This window comes from Ictalurus furcatus, chromosome 14, assembly GCF_023375685.1.
Source record: "Ictalurus furcatus strain D&B chromosome 14, Billie_1.0, whole genome shotgun sequence".
Lineage (NCBI taxonomy): Eukaryota > Metazoa > Chordata > Actinopteri > Siluriformes > Ictaluridae > Ictalurus > Ictalurus furcatus.
Window position 1 is genome coordinate 20,745,685 of NC_071268.1, and position 25,597 is coordinate 20,771,281.

A 25,597-nucleotide genomic window follows, 5' to 3' on the forward strand; every position below is an offset into this window, starting at 1 on the left:
GCATAAAAGGCGCAGTATTGATGCCCACTGGTTTACCCTGATCGCTGATCAACTTCCGGATTACGGGCAAAAAAACAACAAACAAAAGCATGAATTTGTGTCACGTACAAGGTAAACAGTGAATTATACGGCAGCAGTTTTCAAAATAATAATGAAATAAAATGAAGCGCGTTTTTTTAAACAACATTATAAATAAATTAAATCAATTCCAGAATTTTGGTTTGCAATGCTAATAACGGTCACTGCTCTTTATGCTTGTTTGGTAACTTTTAAGTTGGGTAACACTTTTTTTCAGCGTTTAATCAAAAGTTTATTTCAATTTATAGCCATGCAGCTGGGTTGTACATATAATAAATACATATAAATATTTTTTTTTAGGCTACTGAAACAGATTAGCCAGTTGCCTGGCCTGTGTAGCGCAAACGGTTTTTGTCTGTTTAAATTTGCCGTCACTGTGCTGCGTCATTTCCGCTTGACAACCGCGCAGTATTTAACAACCACTCGCGCTGTTTACGCCACTTTACACTGCCTGTTTTTAATCCAAGGCTTTATTTAATGCAACGTTGCAGACATTACTTATATTTACACTCAAATTCTGGTATTTCAGTGTGATTTCCTGAGCAGTTTAGTCATCAACCGGTATGTAAAATCCTGATACTACTGAATATAAAGAACGGTACGTTAGTACACATTGGATGTTTTGGCTATTTTACTTGATACTTGATTGTGCTGTTTCCTGTTTTTCCAGGCAAGAAGAAGCCTGATGGATTCACTAACACGTGTCAGAGAAGGGTAGGTGTTCAGGAGTCCACACAGTGCCACATACACTATGGCCAAAAGTTTGTGGACACCTAACCAGGGGTGGCACCACTGCTTTAAAAATGGTGGGGCAAATTTCTTGTCTGAGAGAAGAGGTACATCTGTCACTTGTCTATAAAAACATACAGACTAATTATATATATTGCTCTGGAGCCAGGGTGTGATTATAGTACAATAACAGGGCACCTCACACCTTTTAATGAACGTCAGCGTAGTTTGTTTCGACCTCACACCCATCATTTTGCATTTTACTCCTCGGGCAGCTAATAACAGCAAAAACGTCATTCACAAAGGCAGATAAAACTCGAAGACATGTTCATATTCTGCGATCAGCTGTTTGTCACTTTTTCGCAAAACATTTTTCCAGCAAGCCTTACTTATTTTATTTGAAGGATGTAATTTGAGGAACGTGTCTGTAATCGATTCAGAATACAGAATATGTGCATATGTCACTTAAAATATTGAAACGTTAGCGATACTGACTCAACACATGTTTATTAAGCAGTAGTGAGCCCCGAAGCATGATTAACCCTTTATCGCTCATAGGAGATTCCCTTTAGGAGAAATGTCCGACAACCCAAGCTGAACTGATTGGTTTTTCAGCCGAGTCAGACCGGTCTGTTATTGCCTGAAGTGCTGGGTCACCGCCCCAGTAGTTTGAAAAGTGCCGGGTCAAATGCCAGCTCGTGGCCCTGTACCTGACCATCACATCCATATGCGCTTGTTGAACTTCCCATTCCAGGTTTAGTCCCCCTTTACAGTTATAATAACTTCCACTCTCCTGGGAAGGCTTTCCACTAGATTTTGGAGTGTGGCTGTGGGGATTTGTGATCATTCAGCTACGAGAACATTAGTGAGGTCGAGTGCTGATGTCAGGTGAGCAGGTCTGGCACACAGTGAGCATTTCAGTTCATCACAAAGGTGTTCAGTGGGGTTGAGGTCAGGGCTCTGTGCAGGACACTGAAGTTCTTCCACTCCAACCATAACACACCATGTCTTCATGTGCACAGGGGCATTGTCATGCTGGAACAGGTTTGAGCCTCTTGGTTCCAGGAAAGGAAAATTGTAATGCTACAGCATACAAACACATCTTCTACAATTGTGTGCTTCCAAATTTGTCAGGTGGTGGTATTTGTAAAATGAGTGTCAAAATTATTAAGGTATAATTAGATGGAATGCACCATAAAATCTCTTGTTTATCCAGATCTGAGTTTTGGACTTAATTTTTTAAACTAGAATTTTCATTAAAAGTGGCAAGATGATTTTTGTGGTTGTTTACTATTAATCATAAAATGAGTTTTTTGCATTTGTTGATGACTGTTGAAGACAGTCGTAATGAACTCATTTTGCCTTATTTTAATGATTTATCGAAGTATTTCTTCTCTCTCACCTCACAGCATAGCCTTGAACCCAAGTTGATTTTTTTAATGAATATGTTCTACAAATCTGGCTTTACAAAGGTTTTTGTGAGCTGTTTTAAAAAATTTAAAAATCTCTACTATAATGTAGTTTGTAGTAAAACTCTCAAAAAAAATCTGGAATATTTAGACCATGCTGGTAACACCTTACTCTTCTTCTTTCATTTTCTGTGTGGATTAGCTGTGAGACCATGCAGGAGACCGACTCCCCGCTGCCTCCCATCTCTGAGCGCTTGGCTTATCTGAGACCGTCTCGTGAGCTGCTGGAGTTTTACAGACAGAAAGTGGCTCAGTTTGATGCAGAACATGATGACCTGCTGCAGCTGCTTGAGAAATATAAGAGCACTACAGAGGACCAGGTAAGACTTTACAGTGTGAACAGTGAGGAAATCTGTGTACACATTCCCGTGTGTGTGTGCTTGCATATGTATTTGTACTGATGTATGAATATGGAGTGCTCACAGCACGAACCACAAAGTTTAATTCTGCGGGTGTGCACTTGTGTGTTTAAACCTGGGTGTGTTCCTGTAGCACAAGCTGCAGTGGGAAGTGCGTCAGCGGGAAGAGGAGATCGCAGAACTGCAGAAGGCTCTGAGTGACATGCAGGTCTACCTCTTTCAGGAGCGAGAACAGGCTCTTCGGCTGTATGCTGAGAACGACCGCCTGAAGATCAAGTGAGACTTTAGTTTTTGCAGTTTGCAGGATTGCTGTGGGTCTGGAAATGGTGAAAAGTCATAGAAAATGACATTTTCTGGTGGGGAAAAAAGTGCTGAAAAAATGTTTTGGCAGATGACACAATATCCATTAGGTTTTGGAATCGTAATGGGATTTTTCATTATCCCCAATATCATCATCACACTTTAAAGTGGCTATGTTTTTAAAATAAAAAAACAGATAATGTGCAGGAGATGGCTTAGAGCAGGGATTCCCAAACTTTTCCAGGGCAAGGCCCCCCAAATGGCATTAACCTTTGACTGAGGCCCCCCTTTTGCAAGATGTCTTTAAAACACATTAAAAATATAGACTTCTGAATATATCCCCCTTTTTTTATTAATAATTACATCTTGCATCTTTACATTACATTACATTAGGAATTGATATTGTGTGTGTGTGTGTGTGTGTGTGTGTGTGTGTGTGGTTGTCTGAGAGTGAGAAAGAGAAAATCATGTATTTGTTTATTTTTCACACCAAATTGTTGAGGCCCCCCGGGTGCCCCCTGGCGGCCCCCACTTTGAAAACCACTAGCTTAGAGAATAAAATGTACAGGAAAAAGGCCCGGGGAATGAATCCAATACCTCTGTGCTAAACTGTGCGAGTGTTTTATATTTGCAATATCATGGGAAATGGAAGGTATGTGGGAAATTTTGGAAGTTCTGAAAACGTAATAGAAAAGTCATGGAACATTTTTAGTAAAATGTGTGGGGAAAATGAGTTTATTATATAATGAACTTTTAATTTCATTCACTGAGCACTTCATTAGGAACACTGTACTAACACTGGGTATGACCTCCCTTTGCTCTCATAACAGCCTCAATTCTTCATGGCGTGAATTCCACAAGATGTTGGAAAAATTCCTTCAAGATTCTGATATGATTACATCACGCAATTCCTGCAGATTTTTCAGGTGCACTTTCATGCTGTGAATCTTCCGTTCTTCCACATCCCCAAGGTGATCTACTGGATTCAGATCCGGTGACTGGGAAGGCCACTGAAAACACTGAACTCACTGTCATGTTCATGAAACCAGTTTGAGACGACTTTTGCTTTGAGACATGGTGCATTATCATGCTGTAAGTAGCTGTTAGAAGATGGTAAATTGTGGACAAATTGGGGGATGCACATGATCAGCAACAATACTCAAATACGCTGTGGCATTCAAGCGATGATTGGTTGGCCAAGAAAGCATTCCCCACACCATTACACCACCTCCACCAACCTGGACTGTTGACACAAGGCAGGTTGTGTCTATGGATTCATTCAGTTGGTAGCAAATTCCGACCCCATCATCTGTGTATCTCAGGAGAAATCGAGATTCATCAGACCAGGATACGTTTTTCCAGTCTTCAGCTGTCTAGTTTCGGTGAGCCTGTGCCCACTGCTGCCTCAACTTTCTGTTCTTGACTGACAGAAGTGGACCCCACTGTCATGCTGTTGTGAAAATCCCAAGAGATCAGCCATTATAGAAATACTCTAACCAGCCCGTCTGGCACCAACAATCATGCCATGGTCAAAATTACTGAGATCACCATTCTGCTGGTTGATGTGAATGTTACCCGAAGCTACATGATTTTATGTATTGCACTCCTGCCACACGATTGGCTGATTAGATAATTGCATGAATGAGTAGGTGTACAGGTGTTCCTAATAAAGTGCTCCATGAGTGTATATAGCACTTTTTTTTTTCTTGCATCATTTCTAAATGCTTTACATAGAACATTACAATTTCTGACAATAAAATAAAAGTAAAATGAATAACAAAATAGTAGCATTACAAAGTATAAACTTACAGGACCCAATAAACTAAATATGGCTGAGTTGTACTGCCTGATTAATTTGGCATAATGATTGATTGTATAATTGATCACACATACATGTGCATCGTGAAATTGTTTTCTTCGCATAGCCCAGCATGTTAGGAAGCTGGGGTCAGAGCGTAGGGTCAGCCATGATACAGTGTCCCTGGAGCAGGGAGGGTTAAGGGTGTTGCTCAAGGGCCCAACAGTGGCAGCTTGGCAGTGCTGGGGCTTGAACCCTCGACCTTCCGGAATCATCAGCTTCCCCCTTACTGTATATAAAATTGCCAAAGTGAAAAGATTTAACAGTCTGGTCTATTGCTATCTAGAGAGCTTGAAGACCGGAAGAAGATTCAGCACCTTTTAGCGCTGGTGGGCCCAGACACAGGCGAGATCACCTATTTTCACAGAGAGCCTCCACACAAGGTTAGATGCTTTATTTTTGTTGCTGACATTGTTGCCGAGGCATAAAGTTAAACATCAGCTTCCTGTGCAACGTTTCATTAGGTCACTATTCCACAAAAGAAACTCCAAGCCAGAACCCAGGAGTATGGAAATGTGGCAAAACCAAGGCCTGGATCATCTAAAGGTTTTGTTGTTGTTGTTGTTGTTGTTGTTGTTTTTATGAATTATACATTTATGAGATAAATTTGGTCTCAGTTCCTCAATTCACCATTTGTATCTGTCTCCTGTAGAAGGGGGTAAGAGACTGTCCAAAAGTGGAGGAGACGACACAAACTCTGAGCAGTACAAGAAAGACAACCAGACACTTTTATTACAGGTGTGTATCAGAACCTTTTTAAAATCTCATTTAAAAATGCTCTTGAAAAATGTAGCAGCTTGTGTGCATTTGTGTTTCAAGTGAATTCAGTCCAATGTTTCCCCTCACTGCTGTGTCAGTTTAGTGGTCTATAAAGAGCATTTGAAGTGAGTGAGTTCAAACACTGTGTTGGTTTCTTGATGACAGGAAGTGTGTGTTATGATTGATTGATTGGTCTTTCTAGGTGGAGGCACTGCAGGCACAGCTGGAAGAGCAGACACGCCTGGCTAAAGAGCAGGTGGAATGCCTGCTGGAGGACAGACGAATTCACATGGAGGAGGGGCAGGTCCAGCGTCAGAGAGACCAGGAGAGAATCACTGCATTAACTGAGAAGTAGCTCCATCCTTCTGACAAATCCTTATATTTATTTGCGAATGACCTAGAGCTTTAGTGAAAATTGACTGTCTACATATTGTATATACATGTACTTTCTTTTCTTGATCCACTTTTGCTCATCTCTTCAGACTCCAGCGCACACAGAACTTGCTCTATGAGAGCACCAGAGACTTCCTGCAGCTGAAGTTTGAAAGTCGAGCCCATGAGAAGAGCTGGATGGTGGAGAAGGACAGGCTCCTCAGAGAGATGGACTCGTGTCAGGAGAGGTTAAGGGAGACGCGCAGCTTCCAAGAGCAGCCGAGAGCCTTCACAACCCCGTTGTTTCTCACCCAAACCACTCCAGAGAGCAGCCAGATGCATCGTGATGAGATCAGGGTAGGAGCAGAGAAACCGTGTCTGCATTCTAAAACTGTTTTAACATACCGATGTCAACTTCCTCTTGCAATTTACCCTGGGAGGAATCCCTGTTACCTACTTCAGGAAGTTTGGTAGATGAGACATGGGAGAGTTCAGGAGCAGACCTTAGCTATAAGATATTGCAGTGTAATGCAATTTTCAGTTTATTTTCAAACCAGAAAAAACAGGATTGGTAAATGTGGACCACATATAAAAACCAATGGACTACTGAATATTTACATAATAATAATATAATTGCTGCTTAAGTTATTTTTTTTTTTACTCATTATTCTGATGGCTAATCACAATAGCTTGTTACCAAACCAGTTAGACGACATGCTGATGTAACTGTATATAGAAAACAAAAATGCTACGAAAATCACTTTATTGAATCAGCTGTTCTTACAATTTAAAAAATCTGAAAACTCTACTTCATCTAGGAAATGGCCACTTGTGTAACTTGGATCATGAGGAATATCAAAACAGCATTGAAATGCTTTTCTTTCTTTGTGGCCTTTCCTGCTTGATTCGTTCACTTCACCATGGAGGAGTCTGCCTATTCCACGAGTGATCCAACAAAATACTCTGAATAGAAACATCTTCTAAAGAAACATCATTATCATCAGTGACGACCTCAAGTACGAGTTGCTCTGTTGTTTCTTACTTAGGCGCTGCAAGAGGAGTTGAAGCAAGCCCATAAGCTAGCAGACATGTACAGAGAGCAGTGTGTAGGTCTAGAGACTGACCTGGCACAGATCCGAGAGGAGGGAGACGTAGGCAGAGAGATCTTCAAGGCAAGTAGAGAAATGTAAAGGCACTTTAATGGTGAAATGAAATTTGAAGTGGTGTACATATGATGCGACGTGTATACGTGGGTGTGCAGGAGCGCTCGGACAAAATGGCCAAGCGTCTCCAGTTAATGACTCAGCGTTATGAAGCTCTGGAAAAGAGGCGCTCCATGGAGGTGGAAGGCTTCAAGACTGACATCAAACATCTGCGACAGAAACTCAAAGATGTGGAGAAGCAGCTCTTTAAGGTAATTAGCCAACATAAACAGTGTTGGGAATTATTCAAAAATATAGGTTCACCCTATCATAATGATGTCGAGGGAGCATAACTGGCTGTGCTCTCTGGGTGGGAGGGATAGCATACACTCTCTCTCTCCTGTCAGGCACAGCAACACTAGCCAACTGCAGGCGTCTGAGCTTATAAAAAAATGTTTTGTTTTCTTTGCTATTTTAGCTCCTTTTGTAGTGATTTTTTTTTTTTTTATGGCTTAGCGATTAGTTACGTAAGGAATAAAACATCATGGGCCATGTTGTTTGAGGAAAATAATCAGTGTTTGGGTGCTGTAATGTAGCCAGATGTATACCATAATTTGTCAATTACAGTTTTTAAAATTATGTAAAGAACCAAGCCATCTTTTAATTGTTTTATAGTTACATTTAATATTGTGGCATGTCTGCAAGATAAGTTAGTTTCTGTTTTCACTCATTGCAGCTATAAACATCATTCCCTGATCAATCTCTCTCGGATGATGATAAAAAAACACTTTGTTAGGGAGAAATGCACAAGACTTCTTCCATTAATGTAATTAAACACCTTACAGAAAACCTCACCATATCAATGATTATCTTGTTTTTTTAAAAAATACCTTTTATAAATGTGGTTTTTTGTTTGTTTGTTTTTTAAGATCTATCCATTATTAGCTGTAGATCGTTCACCGTGCAAGTCCTGTGCATGAGCTGCTATTAGAGAAACAATGTATTATAATGAGCAAATTCATATAAACCTTTCAATCATTATTTGAATTACAGACTCAGCACTATCGTCAGAGTTATGTTAGTGCACAGAAGCACTGTGGTATAAACCATGAAAAGATTATACAGGAACAACAGTTAGGTGTGCTAAAATAACTTCTGGAAAGTACTTTTTGAAAGAGTTGAACTATTTTACTTGCTGCTCAGATATTCTCACCAGTGATCTGCTTATGAGCATAAATCAAATATCACTGTAACAAAACCTCAACATAATTTGGGGGATTTTGTGCTTTTTCGGAGCTGTAAAACACAGGGGATTAACTTGACCTCATGTAAATCCCATGTAAATGTGAATGATGACAATCCATTCCTTTTTCAGGTGACTCTTAACGTGGGGCCAGATCAGGATTTGGCCATCCTGCATGAAGTTCGACAGTCAAACGCACGCACAAAGAAAATCCAGGACGAATTAAAAAGCCTAAAAGCAAAGATATACGGACTAGAGAATGAACTGAGATTCAGCTGAATTTTAAAATGTGGAAAATCTTGCCCTTTTTTGAGCACTTTCTATGCAGCCTAATATCGATTTTTCACAAAGGAATGAGTGAGGAGTGAGTTAATCAGTTTTATTGATTGATTATGATTGACCGGTTCATTTTTCAATATCATTATTGTGTAACATTGACGTGTAGACAATAGCCCTGCAGAACAGAGGACTTGTGATTGTATATGGCAAAAAATGTGTATTGTAGATTTTTCAGATGTTTTCTATTTTAGTCATTTATTTATTTATGTTAAACGGTTTAATAAAAAATTAAATGCTTTGCAGGTATTTTTGGCCTTTTTTTATATTTATTTTTGTCTGAAGAGCAATTTTGCATAACAAAGTATTATCTCCATTTGTAGATCATTAATGAATTCATTAACAAACACTTTATTTTTTTTTTAAACCATTTAATTTTTTTCTGTTCTTAAAACATGGCAATACTGAAATGCTCAGAACGGACACAGAAAGCACACCACTGTACCGTACAATACCGCATGATGCAGTGCTACAATGAAGAGGTGTCACTAGATCATATTCTAGTTTTGTCTCAAAATATAAGAACCATTAACAAAAAAAACAGACACGTGTTTTAACCTCAGAAATGAAAACAAAACTTGACAACATATTGCACAACAGCACAGACTGTACCATCATGATTAATTGGCAATAATATTCATGGTACTAAATCCAATGCTTCCAAAACAGCATGTACAAATATAAACTCGTATCAGCGTACATTCAAAATACCGTTAAGCTGTAACAGGCATAAAAATGTAGCAGCACTCTACGTGTACCCATTTATTACATAACCCCTATACTGTAGCTTTCACTGCCACTTAATTGTTTTAAAAAGTTTTATTCTTGCTCCTGAGTATCTGAGGTACAAAGTGCATTGTCATAGATATGCATCATCGATAAAAATAGTAATACAAATAAAATATTGGAGTGTTAGTGTTTCGGCTTTGGCCTCTTATTGGTGCTAGCGTAGTACCTTTTTTTTTTTTTTCCTGAAGGTTGGTGGTGGTCACAGCTGTCTAGTGTCCTTTCCTCATATCACTATCCATTATTCCTCTCTGGCCTACATCTACATTTCTTCAGTCTCTGTATAAAGAGAGTGCTCCCTGTCACAAAGATTATTTGCGTGCCTTTATCCATTATTTTTGCACAGAAGCAGAGGCAGTTCTTTTCACTAGGTGACACCAGTACCAATTCTGTTGCCAATACTTCAATGGAGATTCACAACAGACACAAGAACAAGCACAGAACCACCAGAAGAAATTGTGCACGAAGGCTGTAAAGGGTATTTTACAGCACTAGACCAAATAACATAACTGTAAAACAAGTTAAATGGTAACAGTGGTTTTCTCTCCACACACAATTCACCTTTACTTTAAAAAAAAATAATAATAATAAGGTAAAGAATTTTTCAGTCATATTTGTTGTGCTAAATCCCACTGGCCCATTCTAGTGTGAAACGTTTCAGATCATGTAATTCTTTTTGAGAACCTCCAGGTACTGTTGTGTGGCTCTGCTCAGTTTGTCCTGTGGCTCCACAATCAGATTTGAGTTGAGGTTCTTCTGGGAGCTGCAAGCAGAACCCACTGGAGACATCCGGGTAGAGGCACCCTCCAGCTCGCTTGTACCTGACCGAAAGAAACCAAGATTACAGATGTGTTTCATCCAGAGGAGTTTGGCTTCACAAACTGATTCGAGTTTGTTTAAAAAAACATAACTGTACAGTCATAACTGAATTATGTACGAGAAGCGGTGAAGACAGACAATGTTCTTTGCTGTATGTAAACAGAAGCGCTCACCGTAGTCCAGCTCCTTTGATATGTTTTTCTCCAGTTCAGACTGCATCTACATAGGTCAGGTGGACAAAAATAGATCATTACTGTATGTGCATCATTTATTCTGCTGCTTTTATTTTGCATACCTCATAATATACAGCAAAAGCGCAGGCTGAATGTTTGGTTGCTGTAATAAGCTTTGATAATGTAAAAACATAAGGATTCAAGCACAATACTATGAAATGAATGCATGTAATGGAAACTACAGCACATCTGATGTTAAGTTTCCATCAGTGCTCAGTATGAAAGTTGAAAAATAAAACACTCAGAATTTTTTGTCAAAATTAACAGCTAAAGTTCGGATTAGTGAATAACTCATTTGAAAGCAAGGGCATGCTTTTTCATAGCAGTGAGTTACACCCAACTACACACCTGCTTATGAATCAGGCTGAAGAGAGGACAGGTGAGAGACAGACTTTTGAGCTAGGAGCTGAAGAAGTAAGAAACAGGAGAGGTTATGCGTGCAAAGTCTATAGGAAAACCCGGAAAAAAAACCAAGGCGTGACAGAAATAGGAAAAGTGGAAGAGCAGTGTTTAGTCGCTGATGTAGAAAAGAGTGGAAAGCTTTACTTTGCTGAAGAGTGGAGATGGCCGATATTTGACAAGGAAGGACTTGTTAATTCCTTACTTACAAATATGCCTGTAATGACACTGAAAAAGGAAAAGGTTTCGAAAGCTAAATCCCCACATGTACTGAATGCTGACTCGAGCCTGCTCCAGCATACCTTTGCCAGGTAGGTCTCCACACGGTTGGTGTGCTGTTCCCCCACAGGGCTGAGCAGAGACGCTCCCAAACCCAGGCGGCCCAGAGAGGGATGTGTGTCCAGAGCCGGTCCTCCCAGACTTCCGTTGATTATACTGCTTCCGAGGAGAGATTTGCTGCGCTGCCTCTCGCTTAGTAGCTTTGCGTTGGCCTCCGCTAGCCGTTCATTAGACCTGAAAAGAAAAATTATATCGGTGATAAAAACGTCACAATGCATATAATTCATTGTGGTACATAACAGCAATGCAGCAACGTATTTAAGGACCTGAACTGCTCAGAGGTATGACTGACAAGAATAATAACTGAGCAAAATATCACATCACGGGATGCAATATTTAGTTTAGCATTACAAGAAAAAGCAACCTGTTACCAGTGCAGATGTGTGTGTGTGTGTATGGCTCACCTCTCAAGCTTGTTAGCGAGGCTCTTCCGGAGTCTCAGCTCGTCAGTGTAGAGTTGTCTGTAGCGCTCAAGCTCTGTGCGGCTGGAATCTCTCTGCAGTAGACTGTCCTGCTGAGTGGTGTGTGCGCGGCTCAGGTCGGCCTCCAGCTCCCTAATGCGCTGCTCCAGCTCGGCTCTCTGACTCGCCTCATTAGCAGCCTTCATCTGCTCCAGAGCTTCCTGAGACGCTGCCTGTGTCTACAAACAAACAACATGTTGTCACGGTTACTACACCTGAACATAGGCACGGCCTGAAAATCAGTTATACAACCTACTCTGATGACATTTTAAAATACCGCCACCAGCATTTCATTTCATTCTGGAAGCAACACTTCTACAACCAATGGCATGAGATCATGAGTATCTTACACGCTGCCAAGAAATAGGCTGTCCCATTATAAAGGGACTGGAAGGACAACTGTTCGTATAAGGTGTTTTATTTTGCTCAGACCTGTTGTTCTAGGAGGAATATGTTTACACAATAAGCGCTTTATAAATAGAATTTAAGATAGATAAGGTTGATATTTGTTATTGAGAACTGCGTGGTGTCTTTCACAAAAAATAAATTCAGGTAGTTAATACAATACATCCTAAGTGGCAGAATATGTATCTTGATAGCTTGCAAGATTCAACTGCTATCTACGAACAAGTTTTTAAAAAAGGGGTAATTTATAGAATATTGTGAAATCATAACTCATCATTATTGCATTATGAAAGTATAATATAAGGATTGTCTATTTGGCCATCACTAGAGGTCAACCAAAATTGATTTTTTTTAATAATCGATACAGATATTTGCATGTTTATGTGCCTGATAACCGATATGCAGAACCGATATTTATTTATGTTTTGCTTGTCTCTGACACAATGATAACACCACCACTGAACTGAACAAACTGTTTTATTTATAACTATATTGTCAATTTTACTTCCTCCTTGCATACAAAACAAAAAAACCTCTTATTTATATACCATTAAATAGAAAGTGCAAAAAATAAAAAAAAGTGCATTATTATTAAAGTGTATTTATTTAATAAAAGCTTCATGAGGTAAACAGATTACAGGACTCCATGAGTTTGTCTCTATTTCCTAGCACCAAGCTGCTTAAACTACATATCAAGCGTTTATGTAACATCTCGTTTATCCATTAACGGCTGTTATGTTAAATGAAGTTTATTAATTAAAGCAAAGCGAGTCTACTTTAGTGCTGCAATAGCGCTCCTGTGCGCAATTCTGAAAATGGCCACAATGGTCACGGCACCATTTATCGGTTTGCCGATATTTCAAAACCGATAACCGATTATGGAAAAATGCTTAAATATCGGGAAAGATATCGGTAAAACCGATAACATAAAACACAAGTGATGCATAAATTACAATAAACACTAGCACTACAAAGCCTGCTTGTGTATTAAATTTACTGAGCAGCACTGCAGAGGCATGACTCATCTTGGAAGTGGTATTAATGAGGCGAGCAGGGGGCGCTCACACAGTAGTCTGTGTGGGTCCTAATGGCCCAGTATAGTGACGCTGCTGTTTTTACAGTATAGCGTCCCTGTCTTTCGGATGAGACGTTAAACCGAGGTCCTGACTCTCTGTAGTCATTAAAAATCCCAGGACACTTATCGTAAAAGAGTAGGGGTATAACCCCAGTGTCCTGGCTAAATTCCCCCATTGGCCCTTCTCTATCACGGCTCCCTAATAATCTCCATTCCTGAATTGGCTACATCACTCTCTCCTCGCCACTAATAGCTGGTGTGTGGTGGGCGTTCTGGCGCACTGTGGCTGCTGTCGCATCATCCAGGTGGATGCTTCACACTGGTGGTGGTTGAGGAGACCCCCCCTTAACCCTCCCTTTACAATGTAAAGCGCTTTGAGTGTCTAGAAAAGCGCTATATAAATCTGAGTAATTATTATGAATGTTTGATGAACTAAGGGTGTCTAAATACAACATAAAGGGTTTGGGATTACACTAGGTCCATGTTTCTGTCCGTTTTGCAGCAGCCCACAGTTGGGCTTTCTGCACTGCAAAATTAAAAATGTGTGGCGACCGCAATGATTAATACATTCGTCATGCAAGAACTGCTATGGATTGACAAATACATCTCAATGAAAACCTTTCTAAAAAACCTTTCTAAGCTTTGTCATATTTCATTTACCTGCAGGAAGAGGTTGATCTCATCTAGTTTATGCCGTATCTCCTGTCTGGCTCTCTCCTCCGTCTCCCTGCGGAATTGCTCGGCTTGGCTCTGGTCCATGACTCCTGCCTCCATCCTCCTGCGCAGGCCTGTCACCTCCTCTTCCAGCTGCTGCTTACTGCGCTCCAGACGCTCGTGACTGCGACCCAGGCTCTTCAGAGAGCTGAGCTGCTCCTTCAGCTCCCGGTTCATGTCTTCCAGCTTGGAGCAGCGTAACGCCTCCCTCTCCAACTGCACTTGCAGCTCATCCACCTGTAGAGATACAGTAGGGGGGAGGATGGAGGGATTAAGATAACTGGTACGAGTAGGGAAGGAGGAAGACCAATTAATAAGTAGGAAAAAAAGAAAAATGGTAGAGTTCAAAATAATAAAAGGAGAAACTCGATGTGTTGTTGGTCAGCCCTGTACAATATCTTTAAGATGTAAAATGCACATAACTTCCAACAAGTTTGCCATCTTTCAGCATAAACAGTTTTGTACATGGAGACATACTTTTATCTTCATCCTGCTGACGGCTCCCTCCGTCTCATTCTGTCTGTAGGACAGCTCTCCTCTCAGACTGCCCAGAGGAGAACCCAGCTCTCCTCCATTCTGCTCCCGCAGCTTCTTCTTAGCAGTCTTCACCAGAGTCCGCAACCTACAAACACACACAGCTTCATTTATTCAACATATACTGTACAAGTACAATAAACAAACGCTTCTGTACATAGAAAACAGCTCCAGGGTCCAGTCCAATCCTGTTCTTGGGTTACTGTCTGTGCAGATGTTGTCCCCTGACTACATGGGTTCTCCTATGGGTTCTCCAGGTTCCACTTTTCAAATGCATGCTGGAAGTTAAATTGGCTACACTAAACTGCCCCTATGTGTGAACAAGTGTGTGACTGTGACACCATGACCATGACCCGGATAAATCAGTTACTAAAGATTAATGAAGTAGGTTAGAGGTCCAATTTCTCCCAGTGGTTACTGGATTATACTGCTATAAAAAGGCAAATCATAGTAACTTCAATTTCAATAACGTAACTTTTGTTGTCTGGTTTATCGTCTGACAAAGTGACCAAGATCAAAATCTCCATAAAAAAAAATACAACGAAAGTCCAGACCACATTAAGTTCAGTTACGATGATTTATCATGATTTCCCAGCAGCTCTGCTTGCAATTACTGCAGTTTGACTTGGAACTCATCTGCAACTACCATGGATATTATACCAAAACTAAATGATTCATTGGCTGCAGATTTGAAATGATTGCAGTTAGAAATCAGAATTAGAAATTCATGTTAGCTTATTATTGTTGACCACTGCTAAAATGCACTGCGAAACTTTCTTATTGTCAGTGCTACTGCCATGTTGCCTTTGTAGGGCAGATATAGATAAACAAGTATCAACATGCCCTGCTATAAACATAGGTTCTAAACGTTTGACCAAACTAGACCTTGGTGTCATGAACATCACTCATCATGGCATGGCATCTAATAAAAATAACTCCCCTTAGTCCCACAGTCCATTGTGTCACCCACAGGTACTATAGTAATATACACACGTAAGCACAGCTGGGTCTCTCAGTACTGCAGGGAGAGACAGGTGGGCTTGAAGTATCACCTGTACATTTCTTTCTGTAGTTCAGTGTTTCTCTTCATCTCTTGGTCCAGTCGGGCATCGACGGCCTTCTTCTGCTCTGCTATCTTTTTGGCTTTCTTCCTTTCTAGCTCCATCTGGAGTACACAGAGAGCAGTGGCACAAAACCGGCAAAGATTTAGGAAATTACCTATGAATAAAATGAACTACTCTACTGACACAATGATCGTGTTCACACAGCCTTAATCCACTGTATGTTTTTTTCCTTTAAGAAGAATTTCATTGTATGAATGACACTACAGAAAAAAAAACCTATGGCTGATTGTTACAATGACCTGGTTGCTGAGCTCTCCTTTCTCTTTTTCCAGTTCAGCCAGTCGGAGACCAAACCGTGATCGATTCTTCAGCTCCTCTTCCCACAGGGCCTGAGAGTCATGGGCATTGTGGGAAAGCATACTTTGCTTCTGGACCTGAGAGGAGAACCAATATCAGTCAAATCTAACTTTAAGCTTTTACCAGCCTATTTAAACAAAGCAAGCCCTTAACAATAGTAACATTAGTGAACAAGTCTGTTATACTTATAATCTGTTATGAAGGTTCTATACTGTCCTACCCAGTAGGTTCCTAAATTAATCTGAATCACATTAAAATTTGTAATTAAGACCTGTAATAAATGTTTAAAAAAAACAAACAAACAAAAAACACATCTCCAGTCTGTAGCATCTGCAGCACTTTTGACTTGCGCACATAAGCTAACATCTTACACATCAATTAAAACACCTCAGATCTGAAGATAGCATACTATCTGTTAAAATGATCCCTCCAGATATGTAGTACCATATAGTAACAATACTTCTATCTTATTTTGCCTATAACTGATCTTGTACTTGGTCACTATTAATCATTTTGAATGGTACACCAGTCTTCTATATCTGTATTCTCTTGTCCTGTGAAAAAAAAGTATATTTTCCACTCCTGATCCTCCAGTAACAGTACGAGTCTTGTAGACTTCCTATCCAACCGTCACCCTCTGGTATAACTACAACAGCAGCTACTGAAGTAATGCTGAATGTACGTTAAGAAACACAAGTTTAACACACTCCTCGTCAATGCGACTGAAAAGTCAAACCAGACACTTTTATTTGATAGCAGAGTGAGAAAAGTCGAACCTCACGACTGAGCTGATCCTCTAGTGTCATTTTGCTGCTTTGCAAATTTGTGACTAAATTCTCCAATTGATTTCGCACCTGTGAAAATGTAAAAGAGGTAATGCAAAGGCGCGTGAGGCATTTCCACAGCGAGATGAAGAGTTCTTTGAAATCTTTAAAAGGTACAGCGACACACTTCATGCAGATTTTAAACTATTTTCATGATAAACCAACACTAATATGAAGTTCAGATCCCCAAGAAACAGAAACACAGAAGAAGTTTCATGTACAGTAACAGCAAGCTCAATCAAATGAAAAAAAAACCCCGAAACAAATCACGATAGAAATACCACCACCAAGAGCAGAAAATGTCCATAAACAACCCAACTAATTATTCAAATAAAGTCCATGACCGGCATTGTCTTGAAGGCCTTGATATGTTGTGTAATGAATTGGAAACTCAGTAACAGTGATGATGTACACTACCGGTCAAAAGTTTAGACACACTTATTCTTTATTTTCATTTATTTTACCACATTTTAGAATAATAATAAAGTCCTCAAAACTCTGGTATAACACAAATGGAACTATGGGAATTATGTTGTGATAAAAAAAAAAAAATCCAAAATAAATCAAAATAATTTAGTATTTTAGCATCTTCAAAGTAGACGCCCTTTTTATCTAGAATTTCCAGAAGTATATTCTTGGCATTTTCTCAACCGATTTCTTGAGGAATCCCCCTGAGACGCTTTTTAAACAGTATTAAAGGTGTTCCCACCTACGCTGGACACTTATCGGCTGCTTTTCAGAATATTTCGCTCCGAGTCATCCGTTTAAAAAAATATTTTTTTGTAAATAAAATGTTAGTTTTCTAATTAAAGTAATGAATATGTCAGCATAATTATATTTTTGTTTACAACACCGATTTCAAACATTTAATCATACACCTTCAGATCAAAAGGATTTTAAGATCATGAGGAACATTTCAGTCACGTGTCTCCAAACTTTTGACCGGTAGTGTATATATCACAAGAACACTTTTTTATACCATTTAAGATAAAATTTACTACAACATATGCCTCAAAAAATGTACACATTATATTTCTGTCTTATGAAAATGAGTACTTAAACATTCTTCTCGCTAAAAATTGGACAGCCATGATTTTGTTATTTCACCTATTGTAGTTCAGCACACTTAATTTGAAATTAAAATAATGTAGAAGATGCAGAAGGTCTTCTTTTGCAACAAAAGCTCGTAGTATAAGGATAAAAGACGTCTAATTCCTTTATGAGTCATCCAACAGAGATGTAATACCATCTAGTTCACCCAACTGAAATGCAAATATTCTGCGACATTCTGCACTTCCACTCAACATCATTTTATTAGCTGGAGCACAGGAACGCAACAACTAAAAGGTTTGTACTTTGGCTTGGGTTGTATCTGGACACCTAGTAAACTGGTTGATCAAGAACTCGGTGAAAGACGCAGTTAGCTTCACAGCATGTAAAATACCAACCCCTCCTCCTGGTGATGAATCGGTCAGCTGTGAAAAGAACACTCATACTATCAGTTCCGAGCAGGTGAGAACGTACAAGACTGAAGAGATAAAAATGCACACTCTGGTTTTAAGGTTCTACAGTAGAGGATCTCTGTACCAGTGCTGGGGACTCACTGCACTGAAAGGTTTTGTGTGGGTCCCCAGAACTAGGGTCGAGTACCCCTGTTGATGCATGATACAAGTAAAGACACAAGCAGTCTATTAGTTGTTAAAGAGTTCATTTTTTCCCTTTGGTAGTCTTCAATATTTATTCACTTCATCTCATTAACAGAACACAATAGAAGAAACATAAAAGTACACCAATCAGTGAGATAGCTTCATTATATAATAATAATAATAAAAATCTGTGTTATAAAATAATCTGTACTTACAGCAGTAGCTTCCTGAGCTTCTTTTTGGAGGATTTCAATGCGGTTATTCTGTTGTTTTGCTGTTGCCTCTAGTCTGGCGTTCTCAATCTCCAATCTGCGGACATGTCAAAATCACATTAACTTATCAATCATTGAACAAATTAAAACAAATCCACAGACTCATCAGGACAGACGTTTTTTTAAATGAACTTTTTAAATATTAGGCTCATTACTCAAATGTGTACAATAATATATTGTTTATTTATTGGACCCATAGACTTTTGTTTTTTATTCCTGAACTTCCCCACAGACAGAATACAGAATACTTTAGGTCCAGGTTGACATTATTTATAGGCCGATTTGTTTTGGAATTTTTAAAGTTGGGATAAAACACCATCAATTCAAGTAACCAGTCAATCAGGTCTAAAACTATAAGAACTCAATAATACAGTAAATATAATATCTTTGGTAAATTTGGATTGTGATTTACACTGCTGTAAAAAATTAAAAAATAAATAAAATAAATGCATGGACCCCTTGGGAGTCCTTGGACCCCACTTTGAGAACCACTGCTTTTTTATGATCAAATCCGGAAAAAAAAAATCACAAAGATTTTACGCTTTATTTATTACAAATAAAATCAAGAACCATAATCTAGCAACATAGTACATAAAGAAACGCATAAAAAATTGCATGTGCATATCCTGTACCTCTGTACTGCCTCCTCTAGTTGTTTAATGGTTTGTTCTGAACGTGTTGTAGCAGCGAGCACCTCCTGGAGTTTCTGACCAGTGCAGATGAGGTCCCGCTCCTTCTCATCCAAAGTGCCCATCAAAGTGTTAACGCGCCTTTCCACCTGAATGTTGTTTTCCTCACTCTCCTGAAGCTGGAGGTAAAACAAAGAGAAGACCCACTTCACAACACTTGGTCGACCTGATATTGCTTGTTAGTTTACTTGAGTAACTGAACTTTACAATTTGATTGAACTTCAGTTTATTCTACATTCATCATCCCACCATCATCACACAGTATGATGTCATTTGACAAAAGGACTTCTTTGCATACCTTTCCCCTGAGTCTGTCCATGTCCTTCTGAGTGCGCGCTTTCTCTTCCTCCAGGTCATTGCGGTACCGAGTGTTCACCTCCAGAGACGCCTCACACATGGACAGCTTCTTTAGAGAGTCAGCCAGATCCTGTTGAAGCTGCCTCAGAGAGCTCTACCATGGGCACAACAGTGCATCACAACTCTATTAAAATGACTATAAATGTTCTGTAATGAAAACACATCTAACAGGACCAATTCATCTTCCTAATTTGAAACCATGCACACCTCTCTATCAGCTTTCTCCTGCTCTAGTCTGTAGTTTTGCTCTCGGAGCTCTGCGTTTTTGGTTGCCAGCTCTTTGCTCCTCTCCTCAACCAGCTGCACTCTCTCCTCACCGTTGGCACGCAGCTGGCTGAGCGCTTGAGTGAAGCACTCCTGCGCGTCCGTAACAGCCTGCTCCTTGGCTGTGCCCCTGTTCTGTGCCTCCTCCAACTGCTGCCTGAGCAGGGCACCCTCGCTCTGTGCCTGTGCCAGCCTCTCCTGCATGGCATCCTGTCTAGCGACGGCACGGCTGGCCCGATCACGCTCGCTCTGCAGCGTCCCCTCCAGCTCTTCGAGCCGTGCACGGGCCTGTTCCCGTTCGCGAGCTGCCGTCTCGAACATCGCACTCTTCTCAGCCACGCTCAGAGTGGCTCTGTGCCACTCATTCTCCAGGCTGTTGGCGCGGGCCTCGACCTCACTCAGCTTCTGAGAAAGTGACTGGATGGTGTCACGCTGCGAGCTGGATTCTGATGTCCGCTTCTCTTCAGATCGCTGATGCTGTTCACGCTCGCGCTGCAGAGTGCGCTCTGTCTCTGCACGCGCCGCCTGACAACAAGAGCAGAGGGAGTTAGCAAAGAGCAGTGCTAACACCAACTAAACTGAATGAACTTTGTTCAATGATGCCATGCATATCAAAGGCTCATCCTTTTGTGGCCCCCTAGAGTCGTCTAACTGTCGCAATTTTGTTTGTTTTTTTAACGCTAAGCTCTTCTTTTATCAGAGTGTGGTTAACAATACTGTACACTAGTATGTCTATGTTTGGTGTGTGTCTTAGTGTGCTGTGTATAATTGATTTTATTTATTCATATTTCTTATTTTTATGTACATCATAGTTCAAGGGTTGGCAATCCAGACTTGTCCCGACACTACTGGTCAAAAGTTTGTAGACGCTTGACTGAAATGTTTCTCGTGATCTTAAAAACCTTTTGATTTGACAGTGTATGATTAAATGTTTGAAATCAGTGTTGTAAACAACAATATAATTGTGCCAACATACTCATTACTTTCAATAGAAAGCTAACATTTTATTTACAAAAAAATATATATTTTTTTACGAATGACTCCGAGCAAAATATTCAGAAAAGCAGCCAATAAGTGTCCAGCGTAGGTGGGAATTCATTTAATACTGTTTAAAAAGCATCTCAGGGAAATTCCTCAAGAAATTGGTTGAGAAAATGCCAAGAATACATTTCTGGAAATTGTAGGCAAAAAGGGCGTCTACTTTGAAGATTCTAAAATAATAAATTATTTTGATTTATTTTGGATTTTTTATCACAACATAATTCCCATTGTTCCATTTGTGTTACTCCAGAGTTTTAATGACTTTATTATTATTCTAAAATGTGTGTGTGGGCGGGGGGGTGGAATAAAGAATGAGTGTGTCTAAACTTTTGAATGGTAGTGTACGGGTAAAATTATTTTTTTTCCAAATAATGTTCTAGAATTTCTATGCGGCCCCATCTGATGGCCCCCCCCAGTGGACCACAGCCCCCAGTTTGAGAACCACTGCCTTATGCACCTTATTTCAAGAGCACAAACAGCACACATACACACCTGACACCGCTCAGTCTCCTGCAGGGCTGCCTGGAGCCGTGTTTTGCTGGTCTCAGCCTCAGTCTCCAGCTGTTGGCGCACCTGCCTCTCGTGCTCCAGTTTGGTGCTGAGCAGTGTACACTCTGACTTCAGGGTGCTCAACTGCCCGTTGTACTGGAAGACAGTCTGAGCTAGGGTCTCATCATTTAGCTTTAGGTCACGTCGAGCATCCTCTAGTCTCTCCCGCAGCGCGTCTCTCTCATCGACCAGTCTGCTCTCCTCCTGCCGGCTGAGTGAACGAAAGTGCTCCAGCTCAGCCCGCACTGAGCTCAGCTCCTCCTGCAAAGTGCAGACCTGCTGCTGCAGCTCCCTCTCACGCTCACTGGCTTCGGTTAGCTGGGATGTGGCCTGGACAAGACAGTCAACAACCTTAGGTAAATGTGTCTGTCAACACCAACTGACCTCAGTGACAAACACAATGCCTCCAGGTATGATTCTTACCCAATCAGCATCAGATTTATTATATAGTTTAAACATTACCTCGTTGCTCTTGGTGACATTTCTAAGGTTCTTCTCTTCAATTTCCTGCTGCTTGCGCAGGTGACTATTCAGCAGGTCCTCCTGTAAGGCTCGAGCACTTTGCTCATGGGCCAAAAGACGCTGGGTTTCATTCCTGTCTTCTTCCAACTATGCAGCATACCACATATACTCGTTAGACAAAGTGAAAGTAAAAGGAATAGATTACAGTGTATTCCGTTTTAATTATGTACAGCAGTCCTATGAAAAGTATTTCCCCTCTTATTGCATATTTGTCACAATGAATGGTTTCAGTTTTTTAGGGAACAAACAAGCATTGTTTAAAATAATCAACTTGGGAATCTCAGAAGTTTCTGAATGATTTATATGAACAAATCATTATATCATTTATATCAAATTTTGATCATAGATGACCTGCTTCATGTTGTTCATCAGGGCCCTAATCTCTAGTTCCAGGTTTCTCATTTTGAGCTCCGCTCTCTCCCTCTCCTCTGCCTCGTCTCGGTGCTGTTCCTCTTTCCTAAACAACTGCTCCCGGGTCTTATCATACAGCATAGAAGCACTCTGGTGCTTCTCCTGTTCCTGCTTCAGCAGAAACCTACAGTGAAAAGTGAAAAGTTGAGCTCAAAGACTTTGTGGTAATAAAATTACCTGTGTTTCTAGTGACCATGAAAACATGATGACAATGTTCAATATTTAGAACATTTTGTCAAAATCAAGTGCAACTCACTTGAAGTTGTTGAGGTCTGTCTCCAGCTCTAATCGGAGGTGCTCCAGGCTGGACTTGCTCTCTCTGCTCTCATCCAGCAGGAGTTTGAGCTCATTCCGCTCCTGCTCCAGTTGAGAAACCTTATCAGCTAGTCGGCTGTGTCTGTTGCGTTCCTTCTGGATGGTGTGCTCATACTCATGGAACATGTTCTGCAACTTCACCATGCTCACTGAATCTACACAGAGGCAAGTAGAAACGAGGATTAAGGATCAACTAGCATTAATAGCTGCGTTTCTGCATGCAGTGCATCTTGCTACATTATTAATGTATCCTTAGGAACCAAATGATGTCACATGAAGCCTGCAGGAATGAATCAGAAAATATTTATTGGCCTATCTGAAATGTATAAGTCCAGCTCACCTATAGAGCTGGTATCCAGCTGCTTGATGAGCAGAGAGGCATTAAAGTAGCCTGATGTAGCAGAGTCCAGCTCTTCAGTAGCTGTGTCGGACGACTGTGTGAGGTCTTCAAAGTCATCTGCTATTTCCAACTCTCCACCATTCTGCACAGATAAAAGTTTCACAAAGTTTTACATTTCCGCTTGGCAATATACGCATTGCATGTTATTGACTGAATAGGAATAAAAAAAACAACAACGATCATATTATAAGGTATTTAAAATTTAATACAATGTTTTAATAACCAACCCTACCTTTTTCTCAGCCCTATGTCGTGAGGATGGAGACCTACCCAGAATCAACAAAAGACAAAGCAAAAATGGTTTTTAGCTTCATATGCTCTTATTTAACATAAAAATGACACCGATATCCAGGGATGACCTGGGTTGCGCAATCTAGAAATGGTACAATGCAGTATCTTTACTGTAAAACACATGTATGCGGCATCCAGGACAGACAGAGTTTAGTAGTATCTGATATTTGAGTGCATAATGAGCAAGCCAGAAAGTCCAAATCATATGAAAAGAATGCCATACTGCATATGTACCTTCCTTCATCTTCTGACACCTCACTTAAAGTACTATCATCAAACACAGACAGGGGGCCTCCATTACGATGGTTCACAGGGCAGGGATCGCTAGACTGCTTTGAGGCAGGAACACGTAGCAGGTTCCCCTGGCTACCCATAGTTCTCTTCTCCTCATCATCAAGCAGTGTTGTCTTCCTGTTAAGTGTTGGGGATTAAAAATCTCATCATTCATCATGAGGGTGAAAAGATTTTGCTGCCCACCACCAGCCTTCACTCAAAGATGCTAAAATAACCTTGAGAGGGTGTTTCCGACGAAGTAATAGCAAGAACCACAGAACACAATTATTAGATATTTTTCCATTACAGTCTCTAAATGATTTATATAGTGAAACATTTACACTACACGTCAAAAGTTTAGACACACTCATTCTTTATTTTTATTCCCCCTCACATTGTATAATAATAATAAAGTCATCAAAACTCTGGAATAACACAAATGGAACTATGGGAATTATGTTGTGATAAAAAATCCAAAATAAATCAAAATAATTTAGTATTTTAGCATCTTCAAAGTAGACCACTTTTTCACCTAGAATTTCCAGAAATGTATTCTTGGCATTTTCTCAACCGATTTCTTGAGGAATTTCCCTGAGATGCTTTTTAAACAGTATTAAAGGAGTTCCCACCTACGCTGGACACTTATTGGCTGCTTTTCAGAATATTTTGCTCCAAGTCATCCGTTTAAAAAAATATTTGTTTTGTTTTTTGTAAATAAAATGTTAGTTTTCTACTGAAAGTAATGAATATGTTGGCACAATTATATTTTTTGTCTACAACACTGATTTCAAACATTTAATCATACACCTTCAGATCAAAATGTTTTTAAGATCATGAGAAACATTTCAGTCGAGTGTCCACAAACTTTTGACTGGTTTTGTAAGTGTTTTTGTTCATTGCTAAAGGTACCTGATGTCATTCAGAACAAATGCAAAAGAAATAAAATTATCCACAGCCTGAAAGTCAGACTAGGAACTGTCACTGAAATAAAATTGCTTGTACTACCATGAGTATGTAGGTTTGTATACATGTACTGAACTCAGGTAAGTGGTGTCTCACTAGAAATGTTAATCTGAATGGATGGAAGCCAGATTCTTAGACGTATTCACATTTCCAAATGTCAACCCCAGCTTCCAACTTATAGAGTCTTACCTCCTTGGGCTTCTTGTTGGCCATTTTGGTGAAACATGATCCTTCTGTTGAGATCCACTATCACAAGTCCCTTCCTGTTTAGGGTTTGGCTTGTCAGGGTTGGTGTCTGCTTTCTTGCCTTTTTCTTGGTCAATGTCAGATTGTTTACCAGAGCCATGAGTCTTCCATAAGACACTGGATTTAGATTCTCCTCTCATGACACCAGCCTTTGCCACACTACCCTAAAAACAATAGCATATGCTGTCTGTTTAGTTTTCATGAATTTAGTATTTGTGAACAAATATTTAACATTTGAATGACACAAATACTGAAACAAGCAGAAAAACACAAACACTGAATAAAGCATTCATCAAGACAGAAGTCTTCTTTTAAAAATTTTTAAAAGAAGCACTAATAATGGAAAACGAACAGTATCAACAAGCAGTGTAAATGCACACACACTCACACAATGTACACTACTCAGGAAAGATGAGATGTGATCTCCAGGTAGCTGAAGGAAATTATGAGTGAGACACAAAAACTGAAGTGTGAGGTGAGGCCCTAAAGACAGTATTAGGTGCTCGATTTGATAACCAGACACCTGGGCAAAAATCACGCTGTTAATTTTTAATGGCTCAGAAGCCTGAGCCAGATGGGGAATAAGGCATGAGCAGTTCAGACCTTGCTATTCGAATAAATAGGTAGGAAGGAACTTCGGCTGCACAAGTAAATACTTAATGTGCACCACTTGGATCGTGATCGTGGGTTTTCACAAAAGGCT

At 40.0% G+C, this 25,597-nt stretch overlaps 2 protein-coding genes across 7 annotated transcripts in view; one reads left to right on the forward strand and one right to left on the reverse strand.

Annotated features, from left to right (window-relative positions):
* Window positions 1-72: 72 nt before the first annotated feature.
* ccdc77 (coiled-coil domain containing 77) lies at window positions 73-9,074 on the forward strand. 4 transcript variants are annotated; one of them, XM_053640806.1, is made up of 13 exons: window positions 73-111; window positions 608-639; window positions 749-792; window positions 2,419-2,596; window positions 2,769-2,911; window positions 5,080-5,176; window positions 5,258-5,339; window positions 5,446-5,531; window positions 5,755-5,903; window positions 6,035-6,281; window positions 6,971-7,096; window positions 7,186-7,338; window positions 8,442-9,074. In XM_053640806.1, the coding sequence occupies exons 3-13, from the start codon at window positions 764-766 to the stop codon at window positions 8,586-8,588; spliced, it is 1,437 nt and encodes a 478-aa protein (XP_053496781.1). In that variant the 5' UTR covers window positions 73-111; window positions 608-639; window positions 749-763; the 3' UTR covers window positions 8,589-9,074. The 4 variants fall into 4 exon arrangements, with proteins under 4 accessions (XP_053496781.1, XP_053496782.1, XP_053496783.1 ...); XM_053640807.1 differs by lacking the exon at window positions 73-111 and having other exon boundaries at window positions 512-676; XM_053640808.1 differs by lacking the exon at window positions 73-111 and having other exon boundaries at window positions 522-643; window positions 754-792.
* Window positions 9,075-9,449: 375 nt separating this feature from the next.
* The window catches only part of si:ch211-272n13.3 (ankyrin repeat domain-containing protein 26), a 31,055-nt gene continuing 14,907 nt past the window's right edge, over window positions 9,450-25,597 (reverse strand). For 2 of the 3 annotated variants that reach the window (XM_053640797.1, XM_053640796.1), the window contains 22 exons: window positions 24,838-25,058; window positions 23,647-23,823; window positions 23,354-23,387; window positions 23,062-23,203; window positions 22,663-22,876; window positions 22,347-22,530; window positions 21,936-22,082; window positions 21,417-21,803; window positions 19,827-20,408; window positions 19,561-19,713; window positions 19,206-19,381; window positions 18,517-18,610; window positions 18,011-18,130; window positions 16,608-16,685; window positions 15,774-15,908; window positions 15,463-15,575; window positions 14,354-14,498; window positions 13,823-14,113; window positions 11,626-11,861; window positions 11,185-11,395; window positions 10,424-10,469; window positions 9,450-10,252 (listed from right to left, as the gene is read on the reverse strand). In XM_053640797.1, the coding sequence (XP_053496772.1) occupies window positions 10,089-10,252; window positions 10,424-10,469; window positions 11,185-11,395; window positions 11,626-11,861; window positions 13,823-14,113; window positions 14,354-14,498; window positions 15,463-15,575; window positions 15,774-15,908; window positions 16,608-16,685; window positions 18,011-18,130; window positions 18,517-18,610; window positions 19,206-19,381; window positions 19,561-19,713; window positions 19,827-20,408; window positions 21,417-21,803; window positions 21,936-22,082; window positions 22,347-22,530; window positions 22,663-22,876; window positions 23,062-23,203; window positions 23,354-23,387; window positions 23,647-23,823; window positions 24,838-25,058 (4,050 nt within the window). In that variant the 3' untranslated portion in view covers window positions 9,450-10,088. The remainder of the gene's footprint in view (window positions 10,253-10,423; window positions 10,470-11,184; window positions 11,396-11,625; window positions 11,862-13,822; window positions 14,114-14,353; window positions 14,499-15,462; window positions 15,576-15,773; window positions 15,909-16,607; window positions 16,686-18,010; window positions 18,131-18,516; window positions 18,611-19,205; window positions 19,382-19,560; window positions 19,714-19,826; window positions 20,409-21,416; window positions 21,804-21,935; window positions 22,083-22,346; window positions 22,531-22,662; window positions 22,877-23,061; window positions 23,204-23,353; window positions 23,388-23,646; window positions 23,824-24,837; window positions 25,059-25,597) is intronic. The other variant, XM_053640798.1, reaches the window with a different exon arrangement.

Coding starts and splice junctions, on each gene's coding strand:
- ccdc77 (XM_053640806.1), top strand. CDS start 764: ATGGATTCACTAACACGTGTCAGAGAAGG. Junction 5,177..5,257: donor ACAGAGAGCCTCCACACAAG/GTTAGATGCTTT, acceptor ACGTTTCATTAG/GTCACTATTCCACAAAAGAA. Junction 6,282..6,970: donor TGCATCGTGATGAGATCAGG/GTAGGAGCAGAG, acceptor TTTCTTACTTAG/GCGCTGCAAGAGGAGTTGAA.